Raw genomic sequence first — 21,614 nt, 5'->3', positions numbered from 1 at the left:
GTTAATAACATGGTTCTGGTTAATAACATGGTTCTGGTTAATAACATGGTTCTGGTTAATAGCTTGGTTCTGGTTAATATCATGGTTCTGGTTAATAACATGGTTCTGGTTAATAACATGGTTCTGGTTAATATCATGGTTCTGGTTAATAACATGGTTCTGGTTAATAGCATGGTTCTGGTTAATAACATGGTTCTGGTTAATAACATGGTTCTGGTTAATAACATGGTTCTGGTTATTAACATGGTTCTGGTTAATAACATGGTTCTGTTTAATAGCATGGTTCTAGTTAATAGAATGGTTCTGGTTAATAACATGGGTCTGGTTAATAACATGGTTCTGGTTAATAGTGAAGACTCGACTCCGGGAAGCTGGCCTTCGAGGCAGAGTTGTAAAGAAAAAGCCCCATCTCAGACTGGCCAATCAAAATAAAAGATTAAGATGGGCAAAAGAACACAGACACTGGACAGAGGAACTCTGCCTAGAAGGCCAGCATCCCGGAGTGGCCTCTTCACTGTTGACGTTGAGACTGGACAGAGGAACTCTGCCTAGAAGGCCAGCATCCCGGAGTCGCCTCTTCACTGTTGACGTTGAGACTGGACAGAGGAACTCTGCCTAGAAGGCCAGCATCCCGGAGTCGCCTCTTCACTGTTGACGTTGAGACTGGACAGAGGAACTCTGCCTAGAAGGCCAGCATCCCGGAGTCACCCCTTCACTGTTGACGTTGAGACTGGTGTTTTGTGGGTACTATTTAATGAAGCTGCCAGTTGAGGACTTGTGAGGCGTCTGTTTCTCAAACTAGACACTCTAATGTACTGGTCCTTTTGCTCAGTTGTGCACCGGGGCCTCCCACTCCTCTTTCTATTCTGTTTAGAGCCAGTTTTCTATTTTCTGTGAAAGGAATAGTACACAGCGTTTTACGAGAGTAGACTGACGAGATTCAGGAGAAAGGTTTTTGTTTTTGGCCATTTTGAGCCTGTAATCGAACCCACAAATGCTGACGCTCCAGATACTAGTCTGAAGAAGGCCAGTTTTATTGCTTCTTTAATCAGACCAACAGTTTTCAGCTGTGCTAACATAATTGCAAAAGGGTTTTCTAATGATCAATTATCCTTTTAAAATGATAAACTTGGATTAGCTAACACAACGTGCCATTGGAACACAGGAGGGATGGTTGCTGATAATGGGCCTCTGTACGCCTATGTAGATATTCCATTAAACATCTGCCGTTTCCAGCTACAATAGTCATTCACAACATTAACAATGTCTACACTGTATTTCTGATCAATTTGATGTTATTTTAAAAGACAAGAAATGTGCTTTTCTTTCAATAACAAGGACATTTCTAAGTCACCCCAAACTTTTGAACGATATTGTGTATATATATATATATATATATATATATATATATATATATATATATATATATATATATATATATATATATATATATACAGTATATTACACACTAGGACTGCCCCCCATTGGTATTATACACTAGGACTGCCTCCCATTGATATTACACACTAGGACTGCCTCCCATTGATATTATACACTAGGACTGCCTCCCATTGATATTACACACTAGGACTGCCTCCCATTGATATTATACACTAGGACTGCCTCCCATTGATATTATACACTAGGACTGCCTCCCATTGATATTACACACTAGGACTGTCTCCCATTGATATTATACACTAGGACTGCCTCCCATTGATATTATGCACTAGGACTGCCTCCCATTGATATTATACACTAGGACTGCCCCCCATTGGTATTATACACTAGGACTGTCTCCCATTGATATTATACACTAGGACTGCCTCTTATTGATATCTAGGACTGCCTCCCATTGATATTATACACTAGGACTGCCCCCCATTGGTATTATACACTAGGACTGCCCCCCCATTGGTATTATACACTAGGACTGTCTCCCATTGATATTATACACTAGGACTGTCTCCCATTGGTATTATACACTAGGACTGTCTCCCATTGATATTATACACTAGGACTGTCTCCCATTGATATTATACACTAGGACTGCCCCCCCATTGATATTATACACTAGGACTGTCTCCCATTGATATTATACACTAGGACTGCCTCCCATTGATATTACACACTAGGACTGTCTCCCATTGATATTATACACTAGGACTGCCTCCCATTGATATTATACACTAGGACTGCCTCCCATTGGTATTACACACTAGGACTGCCTCCCATTGATATCTAGGACTGCCTCCCATTGATATTATACACTAGGACTGCCTCCCATTGATATTATACACTAGGACTGCCTCCCATTGATATTATACACTAGGACTGCCTCCCATTGATATTACACACTAGGACTGCCTCCCATTGATATTATACACTAGGACTGCCTCCCATTGGTATTATAGACTAGGACTGCCTCCCATTGATATTACACACTAGGACTGCCTCCCATTGATATTATACACTAGGACTGCCTCCCATTGATATTATACACTAGGACTGCCTCCCATTGATATTATACACTAGGACTGCCTCCCATTGGTATTATAGACTAGGACTGCCTCCCATTGATATTACACACTAGGACTGCCTCCCATTGATATTATACACTAGGACTGCCTCCCATTGATATTACACACTAGGACTGCCTCCCATTGATATTATACACTAGGACTGCCTCCCATTGATATTATACACTAGGACTGCCCCCCCATTGATATTATACACTAGGAATGCCTCCCATTGATATTATACACTAGAACTGCCTCCCATTGATATTATACACTAGGACTGCCTCCCATTGATATTATACACTAGGACTGCCTCCCATTGATATTATACACTAGGACTGCCTCCCATTGATATTCTACACTAGGACTGCCTCCCATTGATATTATACACTAGGACTGCCCCCCATTGATATTATACACTAGGACTGCCCCCATTGATATCTAGGACTGCCTCCCATTGATATTATACACTAGGACTGCCTCCCATTGGTATTACACACTAGGACTGCCTCCCATTGATATCTAGGACTGCCTCCCATTGATATTATACACTAGGACTGCCCCCATTGATATCTAGGACTGCCTCCCATTGATATTATACACTAGGACTGCCTCCCATTGGTATTACACACTAGGACTGCCTCCCATTGATATCTAGGACTGCCTCCCATTGATATTATACACTAGGACTGCCCCCCATTGATATTATACACTAGGACTGCCTCCCATTGATATTACACACTAGGACTGCCTCCCATTGATATTATACACTAGGACTGCCTCCCATTGATATTATACACTAGGACTGCCTCCCATTGATATTATACACTAGGACTGCCTCCCATTGATATTATACACTAGGACTGCCTCCCATTGATATTACACACTAGGACTGCCTCCCATTGATATTATACACTAGGACTGCCCCCCATTGATATTATACACTAGGACTGCCTCCCATTGATATTATACACTAGGACTGCCCCCCATTGATATTATACACTAGGACTGCCCCCCATTGATATTATACACTAGGACTGCCCCCCATTGATATTATACACTAGGACTGCCTCCCATTGATATTATACACTAGGACTGCCTCCCATTGATATTATACACTAGGACTGCCTCCCATTGATATTATACACTAGGACTGCGCCCCATTGATATTATACACTAGGACTGCCTCCCATTGATATTATACACTAGGACTGCCTCCCATTGATATTACACACTAGGACTGCCTCCCATTGATATTATACACTAGGACTGCCTCCCATTGATATTATACACTAGGACTGCCTCCCATTGATATTATACACTAGGACTGCCTCCCATTGATATTACACACTAGGACTGCCTCCCATTGATATTATACACTAGGACTGCCTCCCATTGATATTATACACTAGGACTGCCTCCCGTTTATATTATACACTAGGACTGCCTCCCATTGATATTATACACTAGGACTGCCTCCCATTGATATTATACACTAGGACTGCCTCCCATTGATATTATACACTAGGACTGCCTCCCATTGATATTATACACTAGGACTGCCTCCCATTGATATTATACACTAGGACTGCCTCCCATTGATATTATACACTAGGACTGCCTCCCATTGATATTATACACTAGGACTGCCTCCCATTGATATTATACACTAGGACTGCCTCCCATTGATATTATACACTAGGACTGCCTCCCATTGATATTATACACTAGGACTGCCCCCCATTGATATTATACACTAGGACTGCCTCCCATTGATATTATACACTAGGACTGCCTCCCCATTGATATTATACACTAGGACTGCCTCCCATTTATATTATACACTAGGACTGCCTCCCATTGATATTATACACTAGGACTGCCTCCCATTGATATTACACACTAGGACTGCCTCCCATTGATATTATACACTAGGACTGCCTCCCCATTGATATTATACACTAGGACTGCCTCCCATTGATATTTTACACTAGGACTGCCTCCCATTGATATTATACACTAGGACTGCCTCCCATTGATATTATACACTAGGACTGCCTCCCATTGATATTATACACTAGGACTGCCCCCCATTGATATCTAGGACTGCCTCCCATTGATATTATACACTAGGACTGCCTCCCATTGATATTACACACTAGGACTGCTTCCCATTGATATTACACACTAGGACTGCCTCCCATTGATATTACACACTAGAACTTCCTCCCATTGATATTACACACTAGGACTGCCTCCCAGGGCTCTATATCGGATGCTATTTTGGACCAGGGGCTTGTTTTCATCTTGTCACGTCTGCTGACTAGACTTGTTCAGCAGGTTAATCAAACCAACTAGGCAGAGCGGCAGTCAGCTGGAGTCTTCACTCTGGTTTTCTAGACCAGTGCTGTCCAACCCTCTTCCTGGAGATCTACTGTCCTGTAGGTTATCAGTCCATCCCTCTTCCTGGAGATCTACTGTCCTGTAGGTTATCAGTCCATCCCTCTTCCTGGAGATCTACAGTCCTGTAGGTTATCAGTCCAACCCTCTTCCTGGAGATCTACTGTCCTGTAGGTTATCAGTCCAACCCTCTTCCTGGAGATCTACTGTCCTGTAGGTTATCAGTCCAACCCTCTTCCTGGAGATCTACTGTCCTGTAGGTTATCAGTCCAACCCTCTTCCTGGAGATCTACTGTCCTGTAGGTTATCAGTCCAACCCTCTTCCTGGAGATCTACTGTCCTGTAGGTTATCAGTCCAACCCTCTTCCTGGAGATCTACTGTCCTGTAGGTTTTCAGTCCATCCCTCTTCCTGGAGATCTACTGTCCTGTAGGTTATCAGTCCAACCCTCTTCCTGGAGATCTACTGTCCTGTAGGTTTTCAGTCCATCCCTCTTCCTGGAGATCTACTGTCCTGTAGGTTATCAGTCCAACCCTCTTCCTGGAGATCTACTGTCCTGTAGGTTTTCAGTCCAACCCTCTTCCTGGAGATCTACTGTCCTGTAGGTTATCAGTCCTACCCTCTTCCTGGAGATCTACTGTCCTGTAGGTTTTCAGTCCAACCCTCTTCCTGGAGATCTACCGTCCTGTAGGTTTTCAATAACAAACATAAATACTTATTTACATAAGTATTCAGACCTTTTGCTTTGTGACTCGAAATTGAGAAGTTGAGCTCAGGTGCATCTTGTTTCCATTGATCGTCCTTGAGATGTTTCTACAACTTGATTGGAGTACACCTGTGGTAAATTCAATTGATTGGACATGATTTGGAAAGGCACACACCTGTCTATAGAAGGCCCCACATTTGACAGTGCATGTCAGAGCAAAAACCAAGCTATGAGGTCGAAGGAATTGTCCGTAGAGCTCCGAGACAGGATTGTGTCAAGGCACAGATCTGGGGAAGGGTACCAAAACATTTCTGTGGCATTGAAAGACCCCAAGAACACAGTGGCCTCCATCATTCTTAAATGGTCGAAGTTTGGAACAACCAAGACTCTTCCTAGAGCTGGCCTCCCGGCCAAACTGAGCAATCGTTCTTGGTCATTGGTCAGGGAGGTGACCAAGAACCCGATGGTCACTCTGACAGAGCAGACTGAGAGACTAGTCAGGATCGAGGCAAAGATGAATGGAGCGAAGTACATAGAGATGCTTGATGAAAACCTGCTCCAGAGCGCTCAGGACCTCAGACTGGGGCGAAGGTTCACCTTGCAACAAGACAATGACACTAAGCGCACAGCCAAAACAACGTAGGAGTGGTTTTGGGAGAAGTCTGAATGTCCTTGAGTGGCCCAGCCAGAGCCCGGACTTGAACCCGATCGAACATCTCTGGAGAGACCTGAAAATATCTGTGCAGCAACGCTCCCCGTCCAACCTGAAACTCCCCAAATACAGGTGTGCCAAGCTTGTAGCGTCATATCCAAAAAGACTCGAGGCTGTAATCACTGCCAAAGTTGCTTCAACAAAGTACTGAGTACAGGGTCTGAATACTTATGTAAATGTGATATTTATGTTTTTAATTATTTTTAATTTTTTTTCAAAAACGTGTTTTTACTTTGTCATTATGGGGTATTGTGATGTCATTATGGGGTATTGTGATCACATTATGGGGTATTGTGATGTCATTATGGGGTATTGTGACGTCATTATGGGGTATTGTGATCTCATTATGGGGTATTGTGATGTTGTGAGGCTGGCTCTAGCAGGCTCTATTGTGAGGCTGTAACGTAACAAAATGTAGAACAAGTCAGAGGGGGTCTGAATACTTTTTGAAGGCACTGTACATGTGTAACATTCATTTATTGTCCCCCTGCTGAGTAGATGTGGAGGCGTGTAATGTTTGTTACTTCCTTCCTGTAGAGAGGATGACGAGGGGTGTAACATTTATTATGGTCCCCCTGCTGAGTAGATGTGGAGGCGTGTAATGTTTGTTACTTCCTTCCTGGAGAGAGGATGACGAGGGGTGTAACATTTATTATGGTCCCCCTGCTGAGTAGATGAGGTGTTTAACATGTATTATCCCCCTGCAGAGAGGATTGGTGTTCCCAACGTGATGTTCCTGTACGCCACCACAAGCTTCATCCTGCTGGTCTTCGTCATCCTCTTCATCCCAGAGACTCAGGGACGCACACTGGAACAGATCTCTAAGGAACTGGCCAAGAAGTAAACCCCCCCCCCCCCACACACACAGTCAAGGATCTTTAGTCACCACCCAGAACATCTACCTGGTTCCTAGACGTGCACCCCATACCTACCAAATGTTAGTTCAAGAGTTCTAGTGGAAGAAGTGGTTTGACTTGGTCAATATTGGTCAAGACAACCTCTGCTAGCTCTAAACTCATATATTTCTCCTCTCTCCCTCTGCTCCTCCTCTCTCTCTACTTATATCTCTACCTTTCTTGTACTCTCTCTCTCTCTCTCTCTACCGCTCTCTCTTGCTCTCTGTCTCTCAATACATCTATGTCTCTCTCTCTCTCTCTCTCTACCTCTCTCTCTTGCTCTCTGTCTCTCAATACATCTCTGTCTCTCTCTCTCTACCTCTCTCTCTTGCTTTCTCTCTCTCTCTCTCTCTCTCTCTCTCCCTCTCTTGCTTTCTGTCTCTATCTCTCTCTCTCTCTCTCCCTCTCTCTCTTGCTTTCTGTCTCTATCTCTCCCTCTCTCTCTCTCTCTCTCTCTCCCTCTCTCTCTTGCTTTCTGTCTCTACCTCTCTCTCTCTCTCTCTCTCTACCTCTCTCTTGCTTTCTGTCTCTATCTCTCCCTCTCTCTCTCTCTCTCTCTCCCTCTCTCTCTTGCTTTCTGTCTCTACCTCTCTCTCTCTCTCTCTCTCTACCTCTCTCTTGCTTTCTGTCTCTATCTCTCTACCTCTCTCTCTCTATCTCTCTCTCTCTTCACCTAGAAAACAGCTGAAGGTGAGGTTTTGGCGTCGAGTGCAACCCCAGGAGACTCTGTTCACCATTCACAGGACCCCTGAACTCTCAACTCTGACCCCTCACCCCCTCACCTAGCTGTCCACAGCAGAGGGACGAAGGAGGAGAGAGGAAATGCGAGAAAGGAGGAGGAGAGAGATAAAATAGGGCCGATAGAAGGAGAACAACCACATGACTATGAGATCACTTCCTCCTTCCCTCCCCCCCATTGAGAGAGCAACCCTCAGGCTCAGATGGAACTCTTGCTCCCTGACCTCTGACCTGTCTGTCTGTCCTCTGGATTGCTAACCTGTTTGTAGCACTTTCTACTGTTTTCAAACAGAATACACAGGATTTTACCTTGGGGGGAAAAAAATAAGCAATTTTCTGTATGACCCCGAATGTATTCAAACAGGGACTGTTTCAAGTTAGGGAGGTGTTAAACAGTAGACGTTTTAATGAATTTACCCTGGGGGAAAAAAACACTTCCGTTCATACCAATTGGATATTGGGACACATATTCTCGAGCTGGGTCAAAATGTATCAAGTTATATACCATGTATTTGACCCACTAACCCTTTTACATACTTTTACAAAGAAGAAGGTAACAAAATGTTTTAAAAAATAAGACGTTTTGTTTTGTGTCTGTTTCCACTGGTATTCAGACCCCTTGACTTTTTCCACATTTTGTTAGGTTACAGCCTTATTCTGAAATGGATTAAATCCCCCCCCCCCCTCCTCCTCATTACTCTATTCACAATAACCCATAATAACAAAGCAAAAAATAATAATAAAACATTAATTATATTAAATTTACATACAGTACCAGTCAAAAGTTTGGACACACCTACTCATTGAAGAGTTTTTCTTATTTTTTTAATTTTTTTCTACATTGTAGAATAATATTGAAGACATCAAAACTATTAAATAACACATATGGAATCATGTAGTAACCAAAAAAGTGGTAAACAAATCAAAACAAATATTTTATATTTGAGATTCTTCAAAGTAGCCACCCTTTGCCTTGATGACAGCTTTGCACACTCTTGAATGAGTAGTAGGTGACTGGTATTGTAGCTATTCAGACCCGTTACTCAGTACTTTGTTGAAGCACCTTTGGCAGCGATTACAGCCTCGAGTCTTCTTGGGTATGAAGCTACAAGCTTGGCACACCTGTATTTGGGGAGTTTCTCCCATTCTTCTCTGCAGATCCTCTCAAGCTTTGTCAGGTTGGATGGGGAGCGTCGCTGCATAGATATTTTCAGGTCTCTCCAGGGATGTTAGATCGGGTTCAAGTCCGGGCTCTGGCTGGGCCAACTCAAAGACATTCAGAGACTTGTTCCGAAGCCACTCTTGCATTGTCTTGGCTGTGTGCTTAGAGTCTGAGGTCCTGAGAGCTCTGGAGCAGGTTTGCATCAAGGATCTCTCTGTGCTTTGCTCCGTTCATCTTTGCCTCGATCTGGCTGGTGTGTTTACGAACATATTCAATCACTCCCTATCCCAGTCTGCTGTCCCCACATAATTCAAGATGGCCACCATTGTTCCTGTACCCAAGAAAGCAAAGATAACTGAACTAAATGACTATTGCCCCGTAGTACTCACTTCCGTCATCATGAAGTGCTTTGAAAGACTAGTCAAGGATCATATCACCTCTACCTTACTTGACACCCTAGACCCACTCCAATTTGCTTACCGCCCCAATAGATCCACAGACGATGCAATCGCCATCTCACTCCACACTGCCCTATCCCATCTGCACAAGAGGAATATCTATGTAATAATGCTGTTGATTGACTACAGCTCAGCATTCAACACCATAGTACCCTCCAAGCTCATTATCAAGCTGGAGGCCCTGGGTCTCAACCCCACCCTGTACAATTGGGTTCTGGACTTCCTGACGGGACACCCCCAGGTGGTCAAGGTAGGAAACAATATCTCCACCCCGCTGATCCTCAACACTGGGGGCCCCACAAGGGTGCGTGCTCAGCCCCTTCCTGTACTCCCTGTTCACCCACGACTGCGTGGCCATGCACGCCTCCAACTCAATCATCAAGTTTGCAGACGACACAACAGTAGTGGGCTTGATTACCAACAACGATGAAACGGCCTACAGGGAGGAGGTGAGGGCCCTCGGAGTGTGGTGTCAGGAAAATAACCTCTCCCTCAACGTCAACAAAACATAGGAGATGATTGTGGACTTCAGGAAACAGCAGAGGGAGCACCCCCCCTATCCACATCGACGGGACAGTAGTGGAGAAGGTGTAATTCTTCAACTTTCTCGGCGTACACATCACGGACAAACTGAATTGGTCCAACCACACAGACAGCGTTGTGAAGAAGGCGCAACAGCACCTCTTCAACCTCAGGAGGCTGAAGAAATTCAGCTTGTCACCAAAAACACTCACCAACTTTTACAGATGCACAATTGATAGCATCCTGTCGGGCTGTATCACCGCCTGGTACGGCAACTGCACCTCCCTCAACCACAAGGCTCTCCAGAGGGTAGTGAGGTCTGCACAACGCATCACCGGGGGCAAACTACCTGCCCTCCAGGACACCTACATCACCCGATGTCACAGGAAGGTCAAAAAGATCATCAAGGAAAAACAACCACCCGAGCCACTACCTGTTCACCCCGCTACCATCCAGAAGGCGAGGTTAGTACAGGTGCATTAAAGCTGGGACCGGGAGACTGAAAAACAGCTTCTATCTCAAGGCCATCGGACTGTTAAACAGCCACCACTAACACTGAGTGGCTGCTGCCAACATACTGACTCAAATCACTGGCCACTTTAATAATGGATCACCAGTCACTTTAAATAATGCCACTTTAATAATGTTTACATGTCTTACATTACTCATATCATATGTATATACTGTATTTTATACCATCTTAGCCTATGCTGCTCAGTCATCGCTCATCCATATATTTATATGTACATATTCTTATTCATTCCTTTACACTTGTGTGTATAAGGTAGTTGCTGTGAAATTGTTAGATTACTTGTTAGATATTACTGCACTGACGGACCGAGAAGCACAAGCATTTCACTACACTCATTAACTACATTAACATCTGCTAACCATGTGTATGTGATAAATAAAATTTGATTTGATTTGAGTCCGCTGCCGCTGAAAAACATCCCCACAGCATGATGCTGCCACCACCATGCTTCACCGTAGGGATGCTGCCACCACCATGCTTCACCGTAGGGATGCTGCCACCGCCATGCTTCACCGTAGGGATGCTGCCCCCGCCATGCTTCACCGTAGGGATGCTGCCCCCACCTTGCTTCACCGTAGGGATGCTGCCACCGCCATGCTTCACTGTAGGGATGCTGCCACCACCATGCTTCACCGTAGGGATGCTGCCACCGCCATGCTTCACCGTAGGGATGCTGCCCCCGCCATGCTTCACCGTAGGGATGCTGCCACCACCTTGCTTCACCGTAGGGATGCTGCCACCACCATGCTTCACCGTAGGGATGCTGCCCCCACCATGCTTCACCGTAGGGATGCTGCCACCACCATGCTTCACCGTAGGGATGCTGCCACCACCATGCTTCACCGTAGGGATGCTGCCACCACCATGCTTCACCGTAGGGATGCTGCCCCCACCATGCTTCACCGTAGGGATGCTGCCACCACCATGCTTCACCGTAGGGATGCTGCCACCACCATGCTTCACCGTAGGGATGCTGCCACCACCATGCTTCACCGTAGGGATGCTGCCACCACCATGCTTCCCCGTAGGGATGCTGCCACCACCATGCTTCACCGTAGGGATGCTGCCACCACCATGCTTCACCGTAGGGATGGTGCCAGGTTTCCTACAGAGGTGACGCTTGGCATTCAGGCCAAAGAGTTCAATCTTGGTTTCATCAGACCAGAGAATCTTGTTTCTCATGGTTTGAGAGTCTTTAGGTGCCTTTTGCCAAACTCCAAGTGGGCTGTAGTGTGCCTTTTACTGAGGAGTGGCTTCCGTCTGGCCACTCTACCATGAAGGCTTTATTGGTGGAGTGCTGCAGAGACGGTTGTCCTTCTGGGAGGTTCTCCCATCTCCACAGAGAAACTCTGGAGCTCTGTCAGATTGACCATCGTGTTCTTGGTCACCTCCCTGACCAAGGCCCTTCTCCCCCAATTGCTCAGTTTGGCCTAGGAAGAGTCTTGGTGGTTCCAAACTTCTTCCATTTAAGAATGATGGAGGAGACTGTGTTCTTGGGGACCTTCAATGCTGCAGAAATGTTTTGGTACTCTTTCCCAGATCTGTGCCTCGACACAATCCTGTCTCGGAGCTCTACGGACAATTCCTTCTACCTCATGGCTTGGTTTTTGCTCTGACATACACTGTCAACTGTGGGACCTTATATAGACAGACAGGTGTGTGCCTTTCCAATCATGTCCAATCAATTTAATTTACCACAGGTGGACTCCAATCAAGTTGTAGAAACATCTCAAGGATGATCAATGGAAACAGGATACACCTGATCTGCATTATAAGTAAAATAGCAAAGGGTCTGAATAAAAATGTCTAAAAACCTGTTTTCGTTATATCCTTATGGGGTATTGTGATGTCATTATGGGGTATTGTGATGTCATTATGGTGTATTGTGATGTAATTATGGTGTATTGTGTGTAGATTGCTGAGGATTTAAAAAATATTTTTAATCCATTTTAGAATAAGGCTGTAATGTAACAGAATGTGGAAAAAGTCAAGGGGTCTGAATACTTTCCGATAAGATGGTACAGTGGTAGTGAGGGGAAGACAGGTTCATATAAATGACTGAAATGGAATCAATGGAATGGTTTCATGTGTTTTTTACTGTTCCATTCATTCCCTTCCTTTACCATGAGCCCATTCTCCCGTTTAATGTGCAACCAGCCACCACTGATGTGGCTGTATCTGTTACTGTCTGAGCTGTCTGTACACAATGATCTGTTCTGGACATGGTTTACAGCTGCGTTTTTTAATTACAGTCCTCACAAGAAAACCTGAGTCAGTCAGTTAACTAATAATCTATCCCTTAACCAGCTGAATCAAGTGTGTATACATTGATAGCAGATGTTTACTCTCGGAAGCAAACAGAGCAGCAAATGGAACAAAATCGGGAGGCACCAACCTGCATTTGTCCAATAGAAAGTCTTGTTTTCGATGCAAAACGTTTTCCATTTAGAGTAAACTGTTTCCGTTTTCAAAAACGTTTTGCAACAGACTAAACGTTTTGCAACTAAATCCGACTACTGAATACACTCCAGGTGTGTTTGTCCCGAGCGACGATAAGAGTTCGTACGGTTGGAAACCGGAGTTGAGAAACAGTGTCTTAAAGGCCACTGCAGTCAAAAACGTGATTTTTCCTGTGTTTTATATTTACTGAACAAAAAATATAAACGCAACATGCAACAGTTTGTACAATTTTACTGAGTTACAGTTCATTCTCGATAAGGATATTAATAAATAAATTAGGCCCTAATCTATGGGATTCACGTGACTGGGCAGGGGCTCAGGCGTGGTTACACGTGGTCTGCGGTTGTGAAGCCGGTTGGAGGTACTGCAAAATTCTCTAAAATGACGTTGGAGGCGGCTTATGGTAGAGAAATTAACATTCAATTTTCTGTCAACAGCTCTGTTGGACATTCCTGTAGTCAGCATGCCAATTGCACACTCCCTCAAAACTTGAGGCGTCTGTGGCATTGTGTTGTTGTGACAAAACTGCACATTTTAGAGTGGTCTTTTATTGTCCCCAGCACAAGGTGCACCTGGTTATGCAATGGTTATGCTGTTTAATTAGCTTCTTTCTATGCCACACCTGTCAGGTGGATGGATTATCTTGGCAAAGGAGAAAAGCTCACTAACAGGGATGGAAACAAATTTGTGCACAAAATTTGAGATAAATAAGCATTTTTTTGTACGTATGAAAAATGTCTGGTATTTTTTTATTTCAGCACATGAAACATGGCACCAACACTTTACATGTTACGTTTATATATTTCTGTTCAGTATAGTACAGCACACAGCCATATGGCATTGGAATAGTACTGTGAAATGTTTGTCGTTTCAATGTAATAGCTGTTTGAAAAGCCTGCCTGAAATGTGAATTTATAGGGAAGGGTGGTACATTAGTTAATAGGCCAATTAAAAAATAATGTTCAAAATTAACCTCTCTACCAATAACAGTTATTTTTCTTCTTTAAAAAAAAATGTATCTTTGCTAGAAATCCTGTTTGTTTTCATTTAAAACGGTCAAAAAAAGAGAAGCAATCACAGTAAGGTACCTAATTGTTATCCAGAAATGATTTGATATATTGACATAAAAATGTCTCCATTGGAACCAGTGTTCGACCTGTCACCTCTGACCCAGAACATCAGCTGTCATTTCCTGTTCCTGAGTTGTGAAACACTGCAGTGAGCAGACTAGCAGCTATGACCAGCCCGTCTGTAGCCTACTGTCCTCCTGTCTAATGAAATGGCACCCTATTCCCTATGTAGAGCACTACTTTAGACCAGAGCCCTATGGCACCCTATTCCCTATGTAGAGCACTACTTTAGACCAGAGCCCTATGTCTCCCTAATCCCTATGTAGAGCACTACTTTAGACCAGAGCCCTATAGGTAGTGCACTGCATTGGGGAATAGTGTGCTGTTTGGAACACTTCCTAGGTGACCAAAGGCGGCTGGGGGTTTCTGCTGTACGTTGGGATGGAAGATGTTTTTGTATCTCAGTTGCCAAACTTAGACACATCTAATACTGTATTTTTGTAATAATAAAACAATCCAAAGTAGATCATTAACGAGAATAATGTTGTGTTTTGTTTGGTCATGTCAAAAGAGGATCATCGTCCCAAAAACCCCTAAATTCAGATATGCAAGAAGGTGTGACGGGTCCGCACTCCAAAAGATGTTGCATAAAGCCTCCTTTTTAGATGTTATTTTTTTATTTTCACTGCATCAGGGACAGTGTACACAGACAGGTATGTTTGTGATATCTCACACAAGAGGGATTCCCAACTGGTGAAACGTGTTAGCACGTACACGTCAGGAAGATGGCGCCGTACTTCCTGTCGTCTTGCGAGCTTTGACCCAACTTTGCTATTTTGTGGTTCTTTCTTATTTATTTTTTATTTAACCTTAATTTAACCTTTATTTAACCTTTAATTAACCTTTCATTTCTCTAGGCAAGTCAGTTAAGAACAGATTCTTATTTACAATGACGGCCTACCAATAATGCAAACACCATCGCACTGCACATTGCCTTATCCCATCTGTTCATTGAATAAGCTCAGCCTTCAACACCATAGTACCCTCCAAGCTCATCATTCAGCTCGAGGCTCTGGGTCTGAACCCCGCCCTGTGCAACTGAGTCCTGGACTTCCTGACGGGCCGCCCCCCAGGCGGTGAAGGTAGGAAACAACACCTCCACTTCGCGGATCCTCAACACAGGGGCCCCACAAGGGTGCGTTCTCAGCCCCCTCCTTTACTCCCTGTTCACCATGACTGCGTGGCCTCACACGCCTCCAACTCAATCATCAAGTTACAGACGACACAGCAGTAGTGGGCCTGATTACCAAGAATGAAGAGACAGCTCAGAGTGTGGTCGCAGGAAAATAACCTCTCACTCAATGTCAACAAAACAAGAGCTGATCGTGGACTTCAGGAAACACCTAAAACCCTGTTAAACTTTTACAGATGCACAAACGAGAGCATCCTGTCGGGCTGTATCACCGCTTGGTACGGCAACTGCTCCGCCCACAACCGTAAGGCTCTCCAGAGGGTAGTGAGGTCTGCACAACGCATCACCGGGGGAAAACTACCTGCCCTCCAGGACACCTACAGCACCCGATGTCACAGGAAGGCCAAAAAGATCATCAAGGACATCAACCACACCGTCTCTCACAGTCGAAGTGTACCTATGATAAAAATTACAGACTTCTACATGCTTTGTAAATAGGAAAACCTGCAAAATAGGCAGTCTATCCAATACTTGTTCTCCCCACTGTATATATATATTCTTAATTCCATTCCTTCACATAGATTTGTGTGTATTGTGTGTATTGTTGTGTTGTTATTGCAGGAAACACAAGCATTTCGCAACACCCACAATAACATCTGCTAGATATGTGTATGTTACCAATACAATTTGATTTGAACAGGGCAAACTTGAACTATGCTGTGCTGGCTCAGACATGTTCTATTCCAGCACAGTTCCAGCAACGATGTTGGATGACTAATAATTAACCAGGCCAGCACAGCACAACTTGGTTGACCCTATACTACAAATTAGGCATTAGGGTCTTACCAGTCACCAACAGTTGTGTGAGAAATGGAACAACTTCTAGGAAAAAAGGTTTGCAAAATTCCAGTAACTCAGACAATTGTAAATACTATTAGAGCAGGGCGCTGGAAGGATACGGTCCTTTAGGTTTTAACTCCAACCCTGTTCCTGGAAAGCTACGGTCCTGTAGGTTTTAACTCCAACCCTGTTCCTGGAAAGCTACGGTCCTGTAGGTTTTAACTCCAACCTTGTTCCCGGAAAGCTACGGTCCTGTAGGTTTTAACCCCAACCCTGTTCCTGGAAAGCTACGGTCCTTTAGGTTTTAACTCCAACCCTGTTCCTGGAAAGCTACGGTCCTGTAGGTTTTAACTCCAACCCTGTTCCTGGAAAGCTACGGTCCTTTAGGTTTTAACCCCAACCCTGTTCCTAGAGATCTACCATTCTCTCACTATTCCATATATAACCTAGTTACTCTCACTATTCCCTATATAACCTAGTTACTCTCACTATTCCCTATATAACCTAGTTAGTCTAACTAGTCCTTATATAACCTAGTTATTCTCACTATTCCATATATAACCTAGTTACTCTCACTATTCCCTATATAACCTAGTGACTCTCACTATTCCCTATATAACCTAGTGACTCTCACTATTCCTTATATAACCTAGTTAGTCTAACTAGTCCTTATATAACCTAGTTAGTCTAACTAGTCCTTATATAACCTAGTTATTCTCACTATTCCATATATAACCTAGTTACTCTCACTATTCCCTATATAACCTAGTTACTCTCACTATTCCCTATATAACCTAGTTACTCTCACTATTCCATATATCACCTAGTTACTCTCACAATACCCTATATAACCTAGTTACTCTCACTATTCCCTATATAACCTAGTTACTCTCACTATTCCCTATATAACCTAGAGACTCTCACTATTCTCTACCTGCATGTTAATATGTTAGTATGTTATAGGTAGGAGTTGTACCTGTCTGTTAATATGTTGGTATGTTAGAGGTAGGAGTTGTACCTGTCTGGTAATATGTTGGTATGTTATGGGTAGGAGTTGTACCTGCCTGGTAATATGTTAGTATGTTATAGGTAGGAGTTGTCTTCGGATGGGGCCACAGTGTCTCCCGACCCCTCCTTTCTCAGCCTCCAGTATTTATGCTGCAGTAGTTTATGTGTCGGGGGGCTAGGGTCAGTCTGTAATACCTGGAGTACTTCTCCTGTCTTATCCAGTGTCCTGTGTGAATTTAAGTATGCTCTCTCTAATTCTCTCGTTCTCTCTTTCTTTCTCTCGCTCTGAGAACCTGAGCCCTAGGACCATACGTCAGGACTACCGGGCATGATGACTCCTTGCTGTCCCCAGTCCACCTGGCCTTGCTGCTGTTCCAGTTTCAACTGCTCTGCCTGCGGTTATGGAACCCCTACCTGTCCCAGACCTGCTGCTTTCAACTCTTAATGATCGGCTATGAAAAGCCAACTGACTTTTATTCCTGATTATTATTTGACCATGCTTGTCACTTATGAACATTTAGAAAATCTTGGCTCTCTCTAATTTTCTCCTTCTCTCTTTCTTTCTCTCCCTCGGAGGACCTGAGCCCTAGGACCATACGTCAGGACTACCGGGCATGTTGACTCCTTGCTGTCCCCAGTCCACCTGGCCTTGCTGCTATTCCAGTTTCAACTGTTCTGCCTGCGGTTATGGAACCCCTACCTGTCCCAGACCTGTTGTTTTTCAACTCTTAATGATCGGCTATGAAAAGCCAACTGACATTTATTCCTGATTATTATTTGACCATGCTTGTCACTTATGAACATTTTGAACATCTTGGCCATGTTGTTATAATCTCCACCCGGCACAGCCAGAAGAGGACTGGCCACCACTCATAGCCTGGTTCCTCTCTAGGTTTCTTCCTAGGTTTTGGCCTTTCTAGGTAGTTTTTCCTAGCCACCGTGCTTCTACACCTGCATTGCTTGCTGTTTGGGGTTTTAGGCTGGGTTTCTGTATAAGCACTTTGAGATATCAGCTGATGTATGAAGGGCTATATAAAATAAACTTGATTGAAACTTGATTGAGTTGTACCTGCCTGGTAATGTGTTAGTATTTTAGAGGTAGGAGTTGTACCTGTCTGGTAATATGTTGGTATGTTAGAGGTAGGAGTTGTACCTGTCTGGTAATATGTTAGTATGTTAGAGGTAGGAGTTGTACCTGCCTGGTAATATGTTGGTATGTTATGGGTAGGAGTTGTTGGTGTTTGTGCTTGCGAAAGGATTGTGAGTTTAATTCCACCAATAGGCAAAACATATGAACGTCTGCCTGTAAGCCTGTGCTAAAATGGCATTATAACCTGTGGTAGTGGAGGTGGTTGTGTACACTGGTGTGCTATGACATAATTACCATGAGAACACACACACACACACACACACACACACACACACACGACAATACAATGTCACAGACGTCACAAGCTGCAGCACACACCAATGACAGCACTCCTGATTTAATAATAGTACACTTTTTTTTTTTAGATCACATAGATATTTATAACAACCATTTACAATAACATTTAACATGAATAGTTCCATACATTATTTAAGCATACCTGTTCCATATACATTAATACTAGTACACAAATAGACTCCAGATATACAAACAAACTTAAAACACTCAATATTAAAATGGAATGTTGAGTTCAGACAACGTTTAAGCATTACTACATCATCAAGAGGCGACTGGAAGACTAAGGGGGGGGGGGGGGGGGGTAGCGATTAGGGGGTAGGGGGTAGGGGGTAGGGGAGAGGGGGTAGGGAGTAGGGTAGAGGGAGTAGGGAGTAGGGGGTAGGGAGTAGGGGGTAGGGAGTAGGGGGTAGGGGAGAGGGGGTAGGGAGTAGGGGGTAGGGGAGTAGGGGGTAGGGGAGAGGGGGTAGGGAGTAGGGGAGAGGGGGTAGGGAGTAGGGAGTAGGGGGTAGGGAGTAGGGGGTAGGGGAGAGGGGGTAGGGAGTAGGGGGTAGGGGAGTAGGGGAGTAGGGGAGAGGGAGTAGGGGAGAGGGGGTAGGGAGTAGGGGAGAGGGGGTAGGGAGTAGGGGAGAGGGGGTAGGCAGTAGGGGAGAGGGGGTAGGGAGTAGGGGAGAGGGGGTAGGGGAGAGGGAGTAGGGGAGAGGGGGTAGGGAGTAGGGGGTAGGGAGTAGGGAGTAGGGGAGAGGGGGTAGGGAGTAGGGGGTAGGGAGTAGGGGAGAGGGAGTAGGGAGTAGGGGAGAGGGAGTAGGGAGTAGGGGAGAGGGGGTAGGGAGTAGGGGGTAGGGAGTAGGGGAGAGGACGGATCTCAACACAACAATGCATTCTATCCATCCATAACTGCATCCCAAATGACACCCTATCCCAGGGGTATTTACCTCTGACCCTGCTGCTTCTCTGTTCCACCTGGTGTCCCAGGTCTAAATCAGGCCCTGATTAGAGTGGGAATCACCCACCTGGTGTCCCAGGTCTAAATCAGGCCCTGATTAGAGTGGGAATCACCCACCTGGTGTCCAAGGTCTAAATCAGGCCCTGATTAGAGTGGGAATCACCCACCTGGTGTCCCAGGTCTAAATCAGGCCCTGATTAGAGGGGAATCACCCACATGCTGTCCCAGGTCTAAATCAGGCCCTGATTAGAGTGGGAATCACCCACCTGGTGTCCCAGGTCTAAATCGGGCCCTGATTAGAGGGGAATAAAGCACCTGGTGTCCCAGGTCTAAATCAGTCCCTGATTAGATGGGGGAATCACCCACCTGGCGTCCAAGGTCTAAATCAGTCCCTGATTAGAGGGGGGAATCACCCGCCTGGCGTCCCAGGTCTAAATCAGGCCCTGATTAGAGGGGAATCACCCACCTGGTGTCCCAGGTCTAAATCAGGCCCTGATTAGAGGGGGAATCACCCACCTGGTGTCCCAGGTCTAAATCGGGCCCTGATTAGAGGGGAATCACCCACCTGGTGTCCCAGGTCTAAATCAGTCCCTGATTAGAGGGGGAAATCACCCACCTGGCGTCCCAGGTCTAAATCAGGCCCTGATTAGAGGGGAATCACCCACCTGGTGTCCCAGGTCTAAATCAGTCCCTGATTAGAGGGGGAAATCACCCACCTGGCGTCCCTGGTCTAAATCAGGCCCTGATTAGAGGGGAATCACCCACCTGGTGTCCCAGGTCTAAATCAGGCCCTGATTAGAGGGGAATCACCCACCTGGTGTCCCAGGTCTAAATCAGGCCCTGATTAGAGGGGGAATCACCCACCTGGTGTCCCAGGTCTAAATCGGGCCCTGATTAGAGGGGAATCACCCACCTGGTGTCCCAGGTCTAAATCAGTCCCTGATTAGAGGGGGGAATCACCCACCTGGCGTCCCAGGTCTAAATCAGGCCCTGATTAGAGAGGAATCACCCACCTGGTGTTCCAGGTCTAAATCAGGCCCTGATTAGAGGGGGAATCACCCACCTGGTGTCCCAGGTCTAAATCGGGCCCTGATTAGAGGGGAATCACCCACCTGGTGTCCCAGGTCTAAATCAGTCCCTGATTAGAGGGGGAAATCACCCACCTGGCGTCCCAGGTCTAAATCAGGCCCTGATTAGAGGGGAATCACCCACCTGGTGTCCCAGGTCTAAATCAGGCCCTGATTAGAGGGGGAATCACCCACCTGGTGTCCCAGGTCTTAATCAGTCCCTGATTAGAAGGGAATCACCCACCTGGTGTCCCAGGTCTAAATCAGGCCCTGATTAGAGGGGAATCACCCACCTGGCGTCCCAGGTCTAAATCAGTCCCTGATTAGAGGGGGGAATCACCCACCTGGCGTCCCAGGTCTAAATCAGGCCCTGATTAGAGGGGAATCACCCACCTGGTGTCCCAGGTCTAAATCAGGCCCTGATTAGAGGGGGAATCACCAACCTGGTGTCCCAGGTCAAAATCGGGCCCTGATTAGAGGGGAATCACCCACCTGGTGTCCCAGGTCTAAATCAGTCCCTGATTAGAGGGGAATCACCCACCTGGTGTCCCAGGTCTAAATCAGGCCCTGATTAGAGGGGGAATCACCCACCTCGCGTCCCAGGTCTAAATCAGGCCCTGATTAGAGTGGGAATCACCCACCTGGCGTCCCAGGTCTAAATCAGGCCCTGATTAGAGGGGAATCACCCACCTGGTGTCCCAGGTCTAAATCAGTCCATGATTAGATGGGAATCACCCACCTGGTGTCCCAGGTCTAAATCAGTCCCTGGTTAAAGTGGATTCACCCACCTGGTGTCCCAGGTCTAAATCAGGCCCTGATTAGAGGGGAATCACCCACCTGGTGTCCCAAGTCTAAATCAGTCCCTGGTTAGAAGGGAATCACCCACCTGGTGTCCCAGGTCTAAATCAGGTCCTGATTAGAGGGAAATCACCCACCTGGTGTC

At 45.4% G+C, this 21,614-nt stretch overlaps 2 protein-coding genes across 4 annotated transcripts in view; one reads left to right on the top strand and one right to left on the bottom strand.

Annotated features, from left to right (window-relative positions):
• The window catches only part of slc2a12 (solute carrier family 2 member 12), a 45,137-nt gene extending 30,430 nt beyond the window's left edge, over positions 1 to 14,707 (top strand). For both annotated transcript variants that reach the window (XM_055885620.1, XM_055885619.1), the window contains exons 5-6: positions 7,044 to 7,176; positions 7,910 to 14,707. In XM_055885620.1, coding sequence (XP_055741595.1) covers positions 7,044 to 7,176; positions 7,910 to 8,018 — 242 coding nt within the window. In that variant the 3' untranslated portion in view covers positions 8,019 to 14,707. The remainder of the gene's footprint in view (positions 1 to 7,043; positions 7,177 to 7,909) is intronic.
• A 4,525-nt stretch (positions 14,708 to 19,232) lies between these two features.
• Positions 19,233 to 21,614, bottom strand: part of sgk1 (serum/glucocorticoid regulated kinase 1) — a 93,098-nt gene continuing 90,716 nt past the window's right edge. The window contains exon 13 of one of the 2 annotated variants that reach the window (XM_055885605.1): positions 19,233 to 21,614. This exon is cut by the window's right edge and continues 3,066 nt beyond it. The gene's annotated coding sequence lies outside the window, so the exon portion shown is untranslated. The other variant, XM_055885606.1, reaches the window with a different exon arrangement.

The sequence above is a fragment of the Salvelinus fontinalis genome, chromosome 27 (assembly GCF_029448725.1).
Source record: "Salvelinus fontinalis isolate EN_2023a chromosome 27, ASM2944872v1, whole genome shotgun sequence".
NCBI lineage: Eukaryota > Metazoa > Chordata > Actinopteri > Salmoniformes > Salmonidae > Salvelinus > Salvelinus fontinalis.
Note: the sequence above shows the minus strand (reverse complement) of the source record. Positions and strands in the feature narration are given on the sequence as shown.